Raw genomic sequence first — 19245 nt, 5'->3', positions numbered from 1 at the left:
CAATGCTCAAACCACTGAGCTATCCCTCCCCAAAATAGATGAGGAGCATTTGAATGTTCAGTTAAATTAACTGTGCATGCAAATCAGGCATGCATTTTGTATACAGATTTGAAAACTTTGAAAAAAATTAGCCCAAGATGTAGAGTATCCCTCCTACTGATAACTCTAAATCATTACCCCCAGCAACCAATTGATTGGCATTTCCCAACATTCTGAAGCGTTCATCTCTTGCCATCTCTCTGAACAACTGGGCTGAGGTTGGGAGAAGGGGGAATGCAAAGTCAGCTGCTTATCGGCTTGGGAGGGAGGGGGGTCATTTGTTTGTATCTGGTAGGAGTGCTCTGCACCAGTTCCCAATGGAGAGATACTGTAATGACTTATGAAATGTCACTAGACAAGTTTTACATTGAAAAAACAAAACAAAACTGAATATATAAATAAAGCTACCTAGGATAGTAGCCTATGGGTGGAGAAAAAAAAAAGAAAGCCACATGATTTAGAACTATCAGGAGTGCATCTTACAGTACAAACACCTTTAGAAGGAGGGCATGATTGGGCTCATCTACATACTTCTAACTCCCACATCATTCATGAGATGGTCCCCTGGTATCCAAAGACGTGCCACCATGAAGCAGCAGCTATTACTTTAGAATATTGTATTCATGGTTTTGTAAATCTCTGCTGTGTTTTTGTTCTTTTCTTTTGCTAATGCTCATAACAATCGCTTTGGCCAAGATTTTTGGAAGTGACCAGTAATTTGTGGCCCTTGTGTTTTGAGGGCCCAAACTAAGAGCAGCCTGATTTGCAGGAGTCGTGAAGCATCCTGCCTCTGAAAACCAGGCCCCTCTAAGGTCACTTAAGTAACCCCTCCCCACTCCCAAAATTGAGGCACCATAGTCGTTAGCCACTTTTGAAAATCTTCACTTACAATTTCAGATTGCTATTTAGGCTCTTTAAAAGAGGATCAGGAGAGTGGAAGAAATGAAAGTAATGATCCCTCAAATCCGTGCATCTGCACATCATAGCTTTAATCTAAAAAACAATCAAAAACAACAGACATTCTCATATAGACAACATTTTAAAAAGTCAGCAGCGTAAATACAGGAACAACATCAGGACTAAGAAGAATTAAACAGAATATGGCTCAGCTGTTTCTCAAGGATCTTAATCCTCTCAAAAGAATTTAACTGGGATGGAAAAAGGAAAAGAAATCTATACTTGAAGTGCTCTTATAAAAAATTTTATGATTCCAAGACAGGGAAGAGCAACAGCTAAATATCAGCCTGAGAAAATAGTAAAGAGGATCAATTCAGATGGCAATGGAAACAATTCAATTAGTGAAATAAATAATACTGAGATCGTCTCCAGGGTGGATAAGGATGGGCAAAAGATGACTTTCTGAAGTATACTTGAAGGACAGCCCTGTCTGTGCCACATGAATGTTTAAAATACATTATATTGCCTGCTGGGGGTACAGTTAGACGGATAGATTTGCTGCACATTCCACATTCTACCATTGTGTATAGTGGGCTCCTTCATTCTTTAGGGATTTCAGCACCACTGTAAGGACAGTGACACTTCTGAGGTACTCTTCCAGAACTGCATTCCAGTTCTGATCTTAAGGAAGCCAGTACACAGATGTTTATGCTACCAGACAGGCTGTAACTATTCTGGGCTCTCCCCAAACCCAGGGCATGCACACTCCAGAGTCATGGAAGGTTGCAGACAGTATAAAAGAGCCCGATTCAGTGCTCACAGTAGCCTGATGGAGTTTGTAGTCAAAGATGATCTCCGCACATCACTTAGATTACCTTTACCCTGGCAAGGACTATAAGAAGCTGTGTGGAGCGGTGGCCAGGTCAGACTAAGCCTCACATTAATGTTGATTTTGCAGGCTTTAACATATGATCTACCACACCCAAACCAAGTCCAGTTTGGCCCCTATATCAGGACAGAAGTTCTCTGAAATACAATAAAAACATTCCTCAAATACTGTTCCAGAATCTCTCCTCTGCCACCTTTTACCCTGGAGGTTTCACAAAGATGATCAAGCAGCAAAACTAGACGCTGGTCTTCCTTTCAGTACTGGAGCACTTCACATCTTGGGTGTATCTATTATGATTTCCACTGTGCATTACCAACAGGACATGTGCAGGGATGGGGAAGCAGCTCCTCCTTGGCATATCTCTTCTATCAGCTGGTCCCTCTGAGAAGAGCTGATTCCAAATCCATGTCTTTCCAGAAACAATTACTTTTTCTTGTGCGCAGCTTTAACTGTAGATGTTATTTGAAGAATGCAAGCCTCTCCTTATATCTGGCCACTCATTACATCCCTCCACAAACAGAATCAAAAGCATCCTAACACTTTTCAGAGAAACCATGAGACTTGAGGAGTGGGGGGATGGGGGAAAACGAGTCTAGTTCTCCCAGAACTGTACATGTGACGCTCACTGAAAAGTCCATGAAACTTAACACATGCAACACAAGGAGACTAGACTGTTGATAGTGCTAGTTGATTTGACCATCTCTCTCCTCCAAAATGAGGACGTGGTCAAAATAAAGAACAATGCAAACCCAAAAGGATTAAGACACATTCTACCAGGTTCTTCCTCCAGGACAGGTCTCTCCCCCACTTTCTCTGCACCTCTGCTTGCAGGTGCTTTACTAAAAGTATTCACACCCTCTGGATTCTGTGACCTAATGTTGACTTCCATTGGTTACCAACTCTCACGTGCTCTCTTTTTTCAGCCTGCTGTAACTGAAATAGTAAAAAACATTCCAAACTAACACTGCTTATTTCCCTCCAAAGTAACAACCTTCCTCCATTCTGGGACGCCACATTCATTAAGAAAAGTTCTAGCTTTCTGCTCTCACCCAGAATCTTGAAACAAAAGTCTATTTTCACTCATGTTTTCCCTAGAGCATCCGTGGAAAGGACGGATTTTGCCTTATAATCCATTCAGCATGGGGGTTGATGTGGTACAAGTCTAAGAGGTATGTATCCGGATCCAGGCAATGTTCACCTGTTGGATAAAAACACAAATTTTCAAAAGAAGTATTTTGCACCCTCAGTCCCATAGCTATTACTTTTTCCTGTGTGTAACACTATTCAAATTACTTTAAATATGTATGTATAGCTATTTAGAGCAAACAAGTTCCATAAGTCAGTAATAGCTACCCTTGTTTTTAGAAGTAGACTCATCACGGATCAAGTTTTAAGAAGAAGTGGTTTTCATTTGTAAACATGCAACTTTACCCATGCACTTTAGGGGAGTGGGACAGCTCAATGGTTTGAGCATTGGCCTGCTAAACCCAGGGTTGTGAGTTCAACCCTTGAGGGGGCCACTTAGGGATCAGAGGCAAAATCAGTATTTGGTCCTGCTAGTGAAGGCGGGAGACTGGACTCAATGACCTTTCAAGGTCCCTTCCAGTTCTATAAGATGGGTATATCACTTCAGGACCATTAATGCTTGCAGATATGAGATAGACAATTCCACCTCTGTGCTGATGATGCGTTTTGCATGTATAAAGTTCTATCACTTGTTTGTGCTTTGCTGGAATCTGATCTGAGGCCTAGTCTGCATTAGAAAGTTTTACTGGTATAACAATTGGGTTATGGGTGTGATTTCTTTTACTGAAATAATTATACTGGTAAAAGTCCTAGTGTGAACAGTTATATTGGTATAAAAGTGACTTTTACCAGTATAATTATTCCCTTTCCCATACAGGAATAAGCGATATCAAAATTACTGCACCCCCACTAGAGGGGTTGTAGCACTAACGTACTGCTTTAAATACACCAGTATAAAAACTCTGAGTTTAGAGATGGCCTGAGTGTGCAGGCAGTGGTTTTGGAGAAGTTTAAGCACAGAAATGGGTTACAACCTGATCTTCCCTTTAAAAACATTTTTTAAAAAAACGACGTTTCCTTACCTGTGTTACTAATGCTACCTTAGCTTATAAAGATGACAGAATTTGTATTATTTAATTTAGCTTTCACAATCAATGCTGTTTATTTCATCTTTTTCATTTCAGCTTGGTCAATTAAAAGCCACATTTGTAATTTTCACATGTGTTTCCAGTCAATTTCACTTTCTGGTTCTCATGCACTAGAGAGTCTTTGGGTTTATCACATTCCAATGCAACGTTTCAGAAATCAACATCTATTCTTTTTTAAAATCAACCAGAGATCAGATTACCTTTTACTTTCCTTACACAGTTCTGCCGCATATAGAAATGGCAGACCAGAATAGAAGCATTAAGAGTAATGCAGCAATTTACCGACTGTATTAACTACGGAAGTATGGCCCTGACTCAGCAAGGTAATAAGCATGAGTCTAACGCTAAGCATGTGAGTACCTTTCGTTCAAGTCAACATCATGAGCTTAAAGAAAGGCATGTGGTTAAACACCTCACCCTCTAATACTTACATGTGACAATAATTTGTCCTGCCAACGGTTCTGTGTATTTTTAATAAAGAACTGGCAGCTAACAAAAAAAATTAAGTTCATTCTAGATCATGAATAATTTCCCCCAGTGTTGTGTGTGTTTAAGTTCTGGGGTAAGTTGACAGTGTCCCTTAGAATAAATGACACTTACTGGGCCATCCTCCAGCATATGATCTGGTAAAGATTCCTGAACAGATACACTCTTGTTGCCAACTTCAGTCACTACAGAGAACCAGCCTACCACCCTCATTCCTAGCTTTGGCCTTTTATCACGATAAAGGCACCATAACACAGTATTAACAGCCAAGAACTTTAGTGCTGGTAAAGACCTTCATACAGATCACTCGCAGCCTTTGGATCTGGTAGAAGGGATTTAGTTACTTCTATCAAGCAGGCAGAGTCCCTTGTCTTCTGTTGATACTATAATGGAGAAGCATTAAAGACAGACCTCTTCTGGTAGATAGAGTTATTCTCCTGACAATCCTGTAGCTCATTATAGATGGACATTACAGAAACTCCATCTTTGTGCTTAGTCCATGTTGCCTCACCTCTATGTCCTTTGTACTCATTAGCAGAGACCATCTTTAAAGATTCCTAATACCATAACAAGCCTTATCAGTCCTCACAAGACAAGCAGGGACCCAACTAGAACCTTGAATTTGTTGAGCCAGCTGGGTGTTGTCTTTCCCTGATAGCAAACAGGTTGTTACTAGTTCATTAGTGAGCAAGCCTTCCAGCAACATTAGTCTTCTCCTTTAATATGTAATAGATGATGATACTGTACATCATATTATGGCACAGGTTCATTTTTACTAATGCTGCATACTCAGTCTTTAAACAGGATGAGGTGTACAATGGAGACTGACTCACAAGAATAAAGTTGGGTTTGGTTAGAAAACCTGTATATGAATTAGAGGATGGCAACGGATGGAATGGCATTGCTCTGGATGTCTGTGTTAAAACCACAAGCAAGTTCTGCAGGTCATTCAGCATTAGTGCCAGAAAAGCCTTTGTATCACCATGAAAAGAAGTAGACACGTACCTAGTTCTGCTGCATTTCAGAGAAGTTCCTTCAGAAAGCGTAACTATTTTAGGGTCACATTTTAAAGAGATCTCTACTGTAGGCACCTGCGCCAAATGGACCAATTTTAAGAAGAGCTCAGCACCCACAAGCTCCCATTGTTCCAAATGGCCTTGTTCTCAAGGGGAGCTGACCACAACTTCGGGATGTCTGGGCTTTAACACTGTTTATTGGGCCCATTTTTTAAATAACTCCCCTCTCTATCAAGCTGGATTGCCTGGATAACCACTTCAAGGACTCTTTGAACCGCTTAAGTGGCAGAGGGTTTCGTATGGGTCCTGTGTACTTGGGTGAATTTCACCCATGGGGAGTACAGTTTGCTCCACCTTTATCAGAACCCTCTCCTGCAGCCAGACTTTCTTAATTCCCCACTAATGCCCCAGCACCAAGAAGACATCTGTAGCTATTCAGCATCCAATCTCACATACTTATATTGCCGCCTACTTCGTAGAGGAGCAGGTTCAGCGACTCGACAGCACCATTACTGCAGGAGACAAAGAAGAAACACAACATTGTAATTGGGCTTTGTACAAGGCAGGCCGGAACAATCGCATCAACTCAGCAGTTCATGTTTCTAAGGCCAGCAGGGGTAAGAGAAGCTACAGGGCATAGGGCAGTAGACTCTCCTCATGCTCTAGGAGTGCAACTCTTGAAAAGATCACCCAAGAATCAAGACTGAAGCAAGGGACATTCTTCACTGCTACGAGACCCACTAAAGGGCTGGCAAAGGACTAGCTTCTCAGACAGAAGATAAAAGGCACAAAATCAATGTCTATCGGCAGCGTTCACCTCAGACCGACAGCCTATCTGAGCAGCACTCGTCTGTGTAAGGAAGACTGCAGCAGCCTTTGGCAGGGAAGGGAGCTGGTCATTGGGATATTAGTGCTAATGCTTTCCAGTCTAATGTGACAGCTTTGATTGCTTTCTCCCCTGCTCTCCTAAGCCTGGACATACCCTGCCTAGGGATGTGGTGCAAGAGATGCATCAATGTGTGCTTCCTGAAAACACTGCCAGAGACAAGCAACTGTCTGGATTAGCACAAAGGGTGATATTTTGGCTGCTAAGTAAAGCTGACACCACCTCTCCTGGTTTACTTGCAAACTTCAAAATGGAAGCCAATAAGGGTTTCCCTCCCCACCCCCCCAGAAGGGCATCCACTCCTCCTCCCCAAGAGGATCTTGCACATATTGTTACAGTTCACCTGCTCTCTAGCACCCAGGGGGCAGCAGACCAGTAACTGCTCCACATCCCCAAAAGCCCGTACGATGACGCAGTCACAATTTAAAGGGAGATTAGGGTTTCCTCTTCTCCCTCCCAAACACACTTCAAAAAGGTTTAAACAGCAAACCAGAATGAGTCACTGAATGTAGTCACTATATAACCTTTCTCCCCTTGCCAGCCTCCCACCCCTGCAAGAGAAAACATGGAAACTGGACTACTCTGTCTGCTTATAATGAAGAAAGAGCCTTTTACCGTTTGATGAGGCTGACTTTGTTGACAATACTCCAGCCGTTCTGACTGAGGTGTTTCTGAAACTGCCTCAGGACATCAGCAGCTTTGGTTCCATTGTTCAGATGAACCTCCAGTGAATCCTTCAGTAACAGAGATGTCTGGACTTTCACTGTCTTGGAAGGCTAAAAATAGAGGGGGGGCGGAGAAAAATGGTTTTAAAAGAAAGACACGGGCAATTTAGAACAAGAGAGATGCCAGTTTTCTAAATGGAGGTGGGAAATCATGTACAAGTACAAATCCAATGGCCCATTGATGGGATTTATACCAGGTTGAGATGTGAAAATACGGAACTGTCTAAAAGCGGAGAAGATTAAAGAGCTCGACTTTTGTTTTAATATTGTAGCCAAGGATGGAATTGTTGGTCTTGGATATAATTTGGAATAGAATTAAGTGTGGGTGCCCTCTGGTGGTCATGAGTGGTCTGGGCATTCAAGCTGGTATAGAAACTTTGACGTAGCTAGAACAGTCAGTTCCACTGAAATGGAAAAGCTTAGTGAAATTGGGTTGATTTTGCCTGAATTTCATTTTAGAAGAAAAACTGAAAAGGAGGGGGTTCTGAAAGCACTGAAATGCCCCACTGCAGCATTTTCCAAACAAAACGTTTTGATTTTTAAAAAATTTCACTTTTGGTTCCAATCAGAACAAAGCCAAAATTTCAGTCTCAAAATCCTTCATAAAACTGAACTTCCATTCTCTGCACAGTCCTTTGAAAGTTTTATAATGGATGTCCCAACGCACACAGTTCTTCCTGCTTAAATTATACCTGTTTGTTCCATACTGGATGGATAGTTGCCAACTCTATTAAGCAGCAGCTTTTCAACAGTGATAACATGCATTGCATAATGCGGGATTTGAGAGTGACCTGTCCCTTTTGTTTAATTGATTTGTGGTTTCTAATTGTTTAATAGTAAAACCAAAATTTGCAAGTACACCACAGTCTGTACATCACTTCCTAACTTTTCCTTTAAAAAAAAAAAATGCCAAAAAGAGAGGCTCCCATTTAGTAACTGTTGTTTTAAACAGAATTTGGATAGGGTCTGTCAGCACCCATGGGAAAGAAAGTGGTACGGAAACAAGTGCAGTGAATCACTATTATTATTTGTATTATCTCACTGCCTACGAGCCCTAGTCATGGAACTATTGCTTGCTAATATCCAGCACCACTGCATGCACCTTTACTCATTAACGCTGGTGTCATGCGACCCTACTGATCAGAACAAGTGTTTGGAAGCACAAAAGCAGGGCAGGAGAGACAGACAGGTACCTGAAGGCTGCTGCCCTCATCTCTAGGTTTCTAGGATTTCTAGCTGGCACTTGTAATAAAAGCCAGTGTGTATCAGTAAGATAAGCCAGTATGTCCATTGTGAGCATACAGGGCCAAATCCTCAGTTGTGTCAAGTTTACACTTGGTGCAGCTAAGACGACAAGATTCAACCGCCAACATTTCAAATTTCCCTCTTCATACACAAGCCTGAGAGCACATGGTATCTAAGCCACAGCATTTGCGCAGTTTAGTAAGGGAAATGGGGGTGTTTTGCAGCAAGCCAGTGAGACGAATTTTCGAGGAGTTTGTTGTAATGTTTTTTTTCTGTTTCTCTTTAATTTTGGTTTAAAGAGAATTTAATTCCCTGGCATACACTCATCATTTATGAGGGGACCTTTAACGGGAAATCCTCATTCAACCCCATCCTCAGAGGGTTCAGCTTACTTACTTCTGCCTGGTTCTTCTCCACTTTGTCCTTGTCTGTGTGAATCTTCCGTAGCAAGTTTTTGATCCGTTTGTCATAGAACTGGTACCTCCGGCTGGTGCTCTCATTCAGTTTTCTCACTTGAGCTACCAGGAAAGAGGAGATCTAAGGGAAATAAAAACAAACCAATAAATAGAACCAATGGAGAGGGGTGCGTGGATGGATACATTCAAGGACTAGACAGTCATTCTATAAAAGATACTCGGAAAGCACTGGGCTCCAATATATGTTGACAGTTACACTGGCGCATGCGTAAGTTTTCCCTACGTTGAAAGGTTGATGGGGTTAAGGAGAACATGGTGAATGGGGGGGGGGGGGGTGGCACATCCCCACCCACTTTCAACCCTGAGGAAGAAGAATGCCTCCTAGGGCATCTGCAGAAAGTTACTCCTGCAATGTCCATGGCTCTTTAGGGGACTTTTGGTGGCTTTGTTTCTTTTTAAAAGGGAGGATTTGTGGCTTTATGCATATCACATCCACAGGCCAGGTCACCTGCAGAGAAATCAGTGAGTCTTTCAAAGATTTCTATTGTAAATAGGAAAAAGCCCCTAAAAACAACATTCCATAGACATAATATTTTGCTTATGTGCCTTCAGAACAGCAAAGACAACAAGAGAGTTTAGCCAAACAACTTTTGTCTACAGAGTTCTGTTTCGTTTAAAATCTCCAGGATTATCTCATTCTTCTGAGTTATAGCCCAGTCTGGTTAATGCACAGGTTGCTATCACCCAACAAACAGCCATGTGACTTACAGTCCAAAGCAAGTCTTGGTAATGGATCATCATCCGCACAACGTCAGCTGCCCCCTCTGCCAGCTGCTTCTCCTTCCCTTCTGGGATCTTATTCGCCAGTCCTTTATGCATGAAGAGATTTGGAGCGATGACTGTGGAAACATTCCAGAGATTCATTTTGTTCTTTTTCTCCCTAGCAACCACTTTACTGAGAAATTCCAGCAGAGCCTGAAAGAGGGAGAAAGACATGTGGTTTCAAGACATCTGTGCACAGTACGATTCAGCAAACCTGATTGGGCAAGTGCTGGGTTGCTTAGTTGGTTAATGTCAATAGCTTTTCATTTCTGGAGACCTTAATGCAAATCACAAGTGTAAGTGGGATTGGTGGTCAGGTCCTAGCACTAAGGTGGTCATCAATTAGTTGTACCAAGCTGTGGTGGCGGCTTTTGGGGCGTCAAATCCATAAGTCAGGAAAGTCAACAAGATTTGCACAAGGCAGATAAGGTCTTCTTCCCTGACCCGTGGCAGGTTGCATCCTTTGGAATTCACTCTGAATGTCAGATTCCAAAGACCCCGCAAAATTCAACGCTTCACTCAGACGAAACAGACAAGCGTCTCCTGTTTCTACCCAAAACCATAAGCCATCCAAGCTGCCTCAGAACACTAGACCAATTGAGCCGGAGCTTTAAAGTTACAATAGTTCTGCAGGACTATGCAGATATAGCACTTTGATCATCTGGAGGCAGCACTATCGAGCGACTTGGGAGATACTTGTGGGAATTAAGGACATGGCTTCTGCAGTACTCCTGACATCTGGGTACCCGAACTGCTAGAGAACAGAAGTAAAAGCCAAATGTCCTGCACTGCCACAAAACTGCCCCTGAAACAACATTCTCTTGTTCAAAATTAGCTGCATAGGTGAGAAAGGGATTTTAATGCAGTCTGATCTGTAGGGGGTAGAAAGTTAAAACTTCTGCAGCACTTTTTTCCACATTTTAAACAGATATTATATAAGAATCACAAAGACCAGCTGCATCTTGGTATCCAAGAGCTAAGGAGACTTTGGTCAATGGATATTCTAATAGGAAGAGCCAGATTTTCAAACATGGGCATAAGATGTACCCTGACAAGGCATGACTCCTGCTGCTCCTGCATTTGCATGCATAAACTTGGCAATCCCACTGAACTCACACAGGAGTTTGTTTGGCCCCAGGCATCCACACCTAGACAAGTTAATGGAGTTGATGCAAGATCAAAAGAATAAGTCCAGATTGCTTATACCTCTCTCTCTACATGAGATATTAAGACATAGGTTCTCTGGAAGGATTCACATTTTCTCACACAACTAACTGATACAGTAGAAAGTGGTTATTACCTTTAGGGTGTTTCTATTGGGCTCTGGCAGAATCAGGATAAGCAGGTTGAGAGCTTGCAATCTCTGCTTCAGGTCCGGGATATCTACAGTAGGGAGAATGTACTGTGTCCCATCAAACAGCAACAGCATACATGCAAAATAATCTGAGTCTAGTTAAACATCTAAATCCACCTGGCTCCCACATGGAATCAGAGCTCTGAACATGCTGGTGCCCTATTGTGAAACACATACCACTAATATGGGGAAAACAAAGCACTTAAGTGATTTAGGGCTTGTCTACAAGGTACTGCAGACTGGACTATGAGGGTGTGAACTGTAGAACGCTCTAACTGCCCTGTATTTAGTTTGCTTTAGTAGGTCTATAAAGGGCAGTTAAAGCACACTACAGTTCACACCCCCCAGATCCAACCTGCAGCACCATGTAGACCAGCCCTTAAAAGCCTGGATCCTACTGACTCTCGATGAAACTTCAGAGCTTAAGACTAACAGATATATTGGAGAATAAGCTTTCGCGGGTGAATGCCCACTTCGTCGGATGCATGTCACCCACGAAAGCTTATGCTCCAATACATCTGTTAGTCTTAAAGGTGCCACAGGACTCTCTGTTGCTTTTTACAGATCCAGACTAACACGGCTACCACTCTGATACTTCAGAGCTTAAGTCACTTTTGAAAAATGGCAATTAGTTTCTGAAGTCTGAAGGTAAATTTTTCCAATGAACCTCAGTACATTATTTCGATTCTAGGATAGGCACTACTGAAACGTGAGAGTGTTTTACAAAATTAATTGAGCTCACAGCATCCCTGTGAATAGGCAGATTATAACCATTTCAGAGATGGGTCAACAGAAGCACTGAAGTTGTGATTTGCTTTAATTAAAATAGCAACTCTGTGGCAAAGCCACTCGCAGCACCCAAGAAACCAGATTCCTAGAATGTGCTCCAACTGCTACTCTATATTTTCTCCAGAGGCAGAGAGACAAGTACAGAAAAGTAGGGAATGAGTGAGTTTTGCGCAACAGCATTAATAAAAATTAACTAATTTAATAATGCATTTATGTTCCACTACAGCAGCTGAAAGACTTGAAAAATACACTACACTAGATGGATTGAAAAGTGAACTGGTGCCACATTCATCTATGTTTATGGAAGCAACACGTTTTGAGACAAAAGCCATGTTCTAGCTGAGAACCAGAAGGGAAAAAAAGAGGGGGGGGGGGAATGTGTGTATGTGGCCTTGTCCAGAGGTGTGCAATCCATGTGTTACGGCAGGCTAGGGAGGAAGCATCGTGGTCCAATGGCGGGGGGGGGGGGGGGGGGGGCAAAGGACTGGGATTCAGGAGAGCTGGTTTCTATTCCTGGTTCTGCCACTGACCTACTGTCTGACCTGGAGCAAGTCACTTCCTCTCTCTGTGCCTCTATTTTCCCTCCCATCCTTTATCGGTCTTATCTTAGATGATAATTTTTACCATAAGTTTGTACCGTGACTAGTACAACAGGGCCCTGATCTGAATTGTGGCCCCTAGGTGCTACTGTTACACCAGTAATAAATAATGCTATTGGGATACTTGAGTGCCATGCAAACGACTTTCGTACACTATTGGAAATAAGAGAGAATCTAGTGTTTTCAGCACACTGGGTGCGGTGTCTGTATTTATTTGACTGATCCTAGTTCATATCTGTCTAGAACACAAAAGCTTATGTGGCACATATCAAATAGGAGATCACAAGACCAACAGAGCTTTGAAAAAAACCAAAGGCTGCTAAGGCCAGACTACTTGGAAAAGGACTCACTTTGCACAGCAGCGAAAGCCGGCAGATACTCGGCTGTCAAGAGAGGGGTGGGCAGCTCTCGAATGAACCTCTTCAGTAAGCCAGACACATCATTCTGGCGGACCTCATCCCAGCGGAACAGACCGGTATAGAAGTCGCTTTCCAGCTTTTCCTCCAGGCTCTGCATTGGGAGGAAATACCCCATCACTTTCACTAACAACAGAATGGGAATCCAACAGGGGGGGATCTTGCACAGGGCAACCCCTCAACAATGCAGACACTGCAGAGTACTTCACAACGTAGACTTACTAGCAGGCTCCCCAGCAGTGCATTTTCCATATTGTGTTGGCAAGGTGAGTGGGGATAATTTTAAATAAGTCTGATACCATACATCAGGCTCATGCAACATGATCACTTGACATGTACTCCCGTACTTTAGAGTATTACCGAAATGATTGTACCTTAATCCTGGTCTGGGACCCAGAAACTCTCAGGATGCCTTCAGTGTCAAGCCCTTTCTTTTCCAAACATGACAGCAACTACAAGGGAAACAGAAAGCTCTCAGGTACAGATCTGAAGGCAGCCGTCCAGCTTATGGTTCAAGGCCAAGGAGCTATCACGTGCAAGTGAACTCAGAAGGTAACTTACTGCTTGGAGAATCAGTGGGACCTTGGTGTTGGGGATGAGTTTTTGGTCATTTTCCAACAAAGTGCTGAGTGGAACTCCAAAGAGTCGATTCTCTGCATTGAGGACAATACATGTTGTAATTCTTTACTATGGTTATACACCAAAACGGGCATTTCTTCAATTGCAACCAAGAACTACACTTTATTATTATCCAAGTTGTTGGAGGAAAGAGAGGAACAGAAGCTACAACAGTAGTTAGCAGAGCAAGGGTATAGGGGAGACCCACAGAAAGCAGCAGTGAGAAACATGGACCCATGTTCTGATCTCAAGTGACAGCTGTGCAAGTCTGGCATATCTTGATAATCTGTAGCCTGGATTTACATTGGTTAGACTGAGGGAGTCTGTAATGAAGTCTAGCGTTACTGAGACCCATTGTCCAACTTTGATCACAAAAACCAAGATAGAACTGACCTTTTGTCTTCTGTTTGGATGCCTTGTTTCTCTTTAACTCCAAGCCCAGGATGTCGCAGAGAGCCGTCAGCTCAATCAGGGCCAATGTGGGGATCTTCTTCATGTCCTGTGGAGATAGGTCTCCTATCCGGGTCACTCCCAGCCTGCCCTTGGGAATCTTAAACTGCTAGGGAGAAAGAATGGAAGAAAGTTTGTAAGGTTTGATGGGGATAATTCTGTTGATTTTATTGTGTGTCGTGAATTCCTTTGTGTCCCTACCACTTCCTTCCACCGCTCTTATGGCTGTAAATCTGCCTCTCACCAGCCACAAACCACTGCCCAGGAATACCACTACTTCTGCTTCACCTCCAGGGAAGTTCTTATCCAGGCATTCACCGTCTCTTGTCTCCACTATTGCAATCATCTTCTCTGTGGTTTCCCCAGAGTCCTAAACTGCAGGTTTCCTAGCACCTGTAAAGTTTCATGCTGCAGCCTGCTTTGCACCCAGAGCTCTCAATAGTGTAGCAGAATGGGTTGAACGCAGTAGTTCAGCTTCTTGCAGCGTCAAAATGCACCACCACCAGTTTGGATGGGACTCAAACCAGCTTACAGTTTCAAGGTGGATGCACATATGATAATTTAAATAATGCTAAGTGTGTGTTTTAAATAAATAAGGGGATTTGTTATGCTCTGGAAGAGCTCACTTCCTTCAGCATTGCTTTTCCTTGATTGTTGTCTTATTTGGGATCCCAATTTTGTCAGGCAAATTCAATACATGAGACCATCCCAATCCACTGTAGCACTTAGAAAGGGGCCCGATAGCTTCATTTGGCTTTGACAGAGTCTCTTTTCCTATGCAAGTCAAAATTCCCCAACACAATACCTTGGGTCTGGTTATTATCCTTCCTCTAATGTACAGTGAAAAGAGGAAACGCAAGTGGCCCAGACACCAACAATGCAGAACTGTAGTTGTTACGTCAGCTAACATTTGGTGCAGAGATACCTCCTTTCCTGACTTCCACCACAACACAGTTCCTTTTAATTTATCATTGCATTACAAGCACACAAACTCCCACATTCACATGTACACAGTTCTGCTATGCTTACCCAGAAGTCTAACCTGTTTAATACCCTGAAAACACAAAATGAACTAAGTTCCCAAGGCTTCTCTCTATAAGAGGGGGGCTCAACAGGTTCCGAGCGAAGAAGTGCCTTAAAGCCCTTACAGTTAGGGCGCTCTCGTCCTTTATCCTCCTAGACTCCCGTAGAAATGATCCCTTGAGCAAAATGGCTGCTTGCTCCGAGTAGGCAATGTCAGTACAGAATATCTCCTCCTTTCCAGGGCTTCTGAGCATGCAAGAAAAATCCTGGAGTCCCCTTGAATCTGCTATGGATAAAAGAATCTCTTAGTTGAGGAAGTTTGGAAAGCAAAGAGGACACATGGGCAAACTAACCTAGGAATGCATATTAAAGTGCAAGACTTGTGGAGCCACCATAAACAAATAACATCCATGGGTATTTGAGCTGGGCAAGGTTTGTCAGCACACAGCATTACGTCCATGTTCAACAGGGTAGACTGGCTTAAAGTCATGGTATTATAGTTACAATCTACCAGGTCAGTGACACACAAAATGTCTAAAATGACCTTGAAATGAATGAATGTCTAGATCAGTGTTTCCCAAACTGGGGTTCGTGAACCCCTGGGGGTTCACGAAATGTTACAGGGGGTTCTCGGGGAAAAATTCCCTAATGGCGGACAGAGCTGTCCCTAGGGACCCTGGGCAGCATGGGACACTGAGGAGACTTAACCTTCAAGACTCCTTATAAGAAATGGAAAGGGAGGTGGATATTTTTTGCTTTTTTAAAAATTAAATAGGCAGCTAATATTATTTTTAAAATTATTATGAAGAACAAATTTAAGCTTTGTTGTAACGTGCGTTGTTTGACTGGACTGCTCAAGACCTGAATGCTTGTGTAGGAGGAACTCTGAGTTGGCTTCTTAAATACCTTCATGCTGTTTCACATCTGATACTCCTTGATGAAACATAGGAGCCTTGTCTTATAAACAGGCTTATTCAAAGTGATACAAGCTACAAAAGTGAGATCTTGGAAGAGTGTTGCCATTTTCATAATGCAATAAAAATACTGTAATGATAAATAATAATTAATAATACATAGTGTGTAATAAACATGTCACAAAAACAAATTTTATATTTCCAAGATCACTGCTTTTATAATTTATAGTCAGGTACAGGAGAAAATCCCTGGAAATATTCATTTTTAAGAGGGGATTCACGAGACTTGACATTTTAGTGAAAGGGGTTCACAGGTTGTTAAAGTTTGGGAACCACTGGTCTAGATGGACAACTTCTTAAATAGAAGACGCACAATTGATTTTTGGTATGATAGCATGTGTTAATCTCTAAAACTACCCAAGTCTGTAATCATGTGATATTACTCCATAAACTCTATCCTCTAAAAAACCTAACACCACACAACACTATTTGAGCATTGGGACAGGTCTGGCAAACCCATGACAGATGAAATGTTTGGGTTAAAAATCTAGGCCAACGCTCTGCCATTACCAGATGGCACTGGACTTAGATATTGTAGCACATAGGAGATGTGTTACATAAAGATAATATACTCTTCTCAGAACCTTTAATACTGGAGGCAAAGCCGTTTAAGAACTTAGATTAGAAACACGTCCCTCCTGGATTTTTAGCCCTACCTAGGAATTTCCTTGCTGTTGGAGATGATAAATGAAGGTCAATACATGTATGTAGTTGCACATTATCTGAATATTGTGTTTGCCAGGTTGACTCCAAAGTCAGTTACTAATTAAAAGTGTAAACATGTGTTGCACTTCCTGACTATTTTTAAAACCAAGGATCAATTAGGAAAACCCGAAACTTGAAAAGTTCTAAGCCTTGGCCTTTGCATACGTGAAAAGAGAGAGAGAAATTAAATAGCAGAGTGAATTACATCTCATGAGTATGTTTTAATCCCTTATAAAGGGATGAGATTCTGATGGAAGTGGTGCAGGTACAGCTCTTAGTTTTTCACTGCTGCTAACAAAGAGGGCAGAGGAATATTTGCTTGTGTTTTTATATTGTGAAAAAGAGCTTATCATAGATGCTCTGTTCCCAAAACATGCTCCCTTCCTAAACCTCAATGACATAGCGTAGGTTTACAATACAGTAAAACTGCCTTACGTTTCTGAGTGTAGTCTGAAGTCTCCACACTGTGCTGAGACCGATCCTTGTCAGACTCCTCCATCCCCACTACCATCTCCTAGAAAAAAGGATGGAACACAATATGCCACATGCAGAGCAGATCAGTGGCCAACATGGGGCATCCTCGTTTTGGCAGAAAGTAACATGTCAAATAATCTTGCTCTCTAGCATTGAAGAGCTATAACAATGCCATTTAGCTGAGTTGAAATCTGCAACGTCTGCCATGGATGCGACAATCACTTAAAGAACTGCTATGAAATAAAATACTTCACGAACCTCAGTGTACATGTCTTCGTTTTAGAGTATCTATAGCTTACTTTCTTCTGCAGCAGAAACCTGCAATTAGCACTCCTCTTCCTGCCCCTCCCTCCATAACCCATACACTCCTCTTCCTGCCCCTCCCTCCATAACCCACACCATTGTTAAATCACCAATTCTTACTCTTTCGCAGCTTCAGGTGTCAGTGGACATATGCAGAGAAGTCTCAATGGCCCCATTTTATACAGTAGTTTAAGTGTTCTAACTGGCTGTCAAAATGCACCAATCAGCAGTCAGTTTTCATTCAAACAGCTCCTGTGACATCCACCCACAGCATGATCCATCCATGGAATACTGGCCTTTGAGGAGAAGTCACTTTCTTCAATTATATGCCATTTAGCCACATGGATGAAAATACACTAAACAGACTAAGCAACACAATGTTTCCCTTTTGTCTGCTCTACAAGAACACATCTCTTTGCCACAAATCATATAAGTCCCTGAAGTGACGTGTCTAAAAGATCAGTGTGATCCCAGATATCGCCGAAGGACATGCTGACAAAATCCCATGGTCAACAGAGCTGGCTGTGAAACAGGAAAAAGAATATTTTCATTCAAGTTTTTTGCCTCAAAAACTTTAAGACTTTCTAACTAGCTCCAATTGCAATGATCTTAGTGTCCAGTTAACATGGCAATAAAGAATAAGGAACCTATGCTGAGCCATTGCAAATAAGTAAAATCATCCAGGTGCAGAGAAAGATTTTACTTCTTTTCTTGAACAAAACATGCGACTGATTAACCTTGTGTATAGCTGGCCCAGTGACTTAGCAACTATAGTCCTGTACCTAACAAGCACACGGCATGACGTCAGAGCACCACGGTCCTTTCCAGCCTGGCATGCCTGTTCTGTGAACAGCAATGCGGGTGCATCCATGTGTGTGAAAAGCTATGCTAGAAATGCAAGTCATTTTGAGGACTAAAAATGCTGCTTCAGAGATGTAAATAGGAGGTCAAGGCAGACTGCAATCACACACACACACACACACACACACACACACACACACACAGGTAGAGAACTCAGATAAGGAAATGTCATTGTGAAGCAAATTAAGAGTCCCTGCTGGTTTTGATCCATTGGAGTGCGAATGGTTCCTTCATAGGCCCTGAACCTGCCCCTATTGAAGTCAACAGCTGGACTCCCATTGACTGCAAAACTGCAGAATAACTCTCACCGTTGTCATATTTATTGGGCATAATACTTTCCTTAGATCAAATGTGGCACCTAGAATTCACAGTAAGAACAGCATCAGAAACAGGAACATTGGTGAGGGTCTGATCATAGGACCAGGAGCCAGGTTTTCAATTGTTACTCTCTGCCTCTTGCACTGACTTTTTTCTGAGCGAGATAGTTTTGTGATTAAGGCAGTGGACTAGGACTCAGGGGATCTGGGTTCAAAACTCAGGATGCAGTGAACTTCCTGTGTGCCTGTCAGAAAAATCACATTACCTCTGTGTGTCTCAGTTTTCTCATCTGTAAAGTGGGGATAATATTCAACCACCACACAAAGGGATATTGTGATAGCTCATGTTTGTGGAAGTACCAGGAAGGTAAGACATGCTAAGTATATTTGTTTGTACAGGGCTCCCATGATCTTCAGCAGAAAATCCACACTTGCATTGGAGGGCAGAAGTTGGCCCAGCATTCAAGATGTTCTGTGAAAAAAAACTGGCCTGCTCCAAAGCCTATTGAAATCAATGGGACTCTGTATCAGGGTCTGTAAAAGGGTACCAATCAACACATTATACAAGTTGTTTAGGATCCCAGAGCATTAAAATAGGAAGAATTAAACATTACAAATAAATACACTGATTGCTCTTTAATGACCCGAATTAAGAATTTGGTATTTCCCCTGCAATGGAGGAGGGTATCACAAAACTCAGAAGAGAGAACAGATTAATTGCCCTTTTTATTTTAAGTGTTTATGATTTCATCTTCTCTTGCAATAAA

The 19245-nt window shown here is 42.2% G+C and overlaps 1 protein-coding gene across 5 annotated transcripts in view; it reads right to left on the bottom strand.

Moving 5' to 3' along the window:
- Positions 1–478: 478 nt before the first annotated feature.
- The window catches only part of ARHGAP40 (Rho GTPase activating protein 40), an 81654-nt gene continuing 62887 nt past the window's right edge, over positions 479–19245 (bottom strand). For 3 of the 5 annotated variants that reach the window (XM_029912613.1, XM_024202026.3, XM_024202027.3), the window contains exons 4-15: positions 16959–17037; positions 14970–15130; positions 13765–13930; positions 13315–13406; positions 13128–13205; positions 12688–12847; positions 10896–10978; positions 9542–9748; positions 8754–8894; positions 7003–7163; positions 5958–6013; positions 479–3023 (exon numbers count right to left, since the gene is read on the bottom strand). In XM_029912613.1, the coding sequence (XP_029768473.1) occupies positions 2917–3023; positions 5958–6013; positions 7003–7163; positions 8754–8894; positions 9542–9748; positions 10896–10978; positions 12688–12847; positions 13128–13205; positions 13315–13406; positions 13765–13930; positions 14970–15130; positions 16959–17037 (1491 nt within the window). In that variant the 3' untranslated portion in view covers positions 479–2916. The remainder of the gene's footprint in view (positions 3024–5957; positions 6014–7002; positions 7164–8753; positions 8895–9541; positions 9749–10895; positions 10979–12687; positions 12848–13127; positions 13206–13314; positions 13407–13764; positions 13931–14969; positions 15131–16958; positions 17038–19245) is intronic. The other 2 variants (XM_024202028.3, XM_024202030.3) reach the window with 2 other exon arrangements.

Source organism: Terrapene carolina, unplaced genomic scaffold (assembly GCF_002925995.2).
Source record: "Terrapene carolina triunguis isolate 2854851 unplaced genomic scaffold, T_m_triunguis-2.0 Scaffold233, whole genome shotgun sequence".
NCBI classification, from domain to species: Eukaryota; Metazoa; Chordata; order Testudines; family Emydidae; genus Terrapene; species Terrapene triunguis.
Note: the sequence above shows the minus strand (reverse complement) of the source record. Positions and strands in the feature narration are given on the sequence as shown.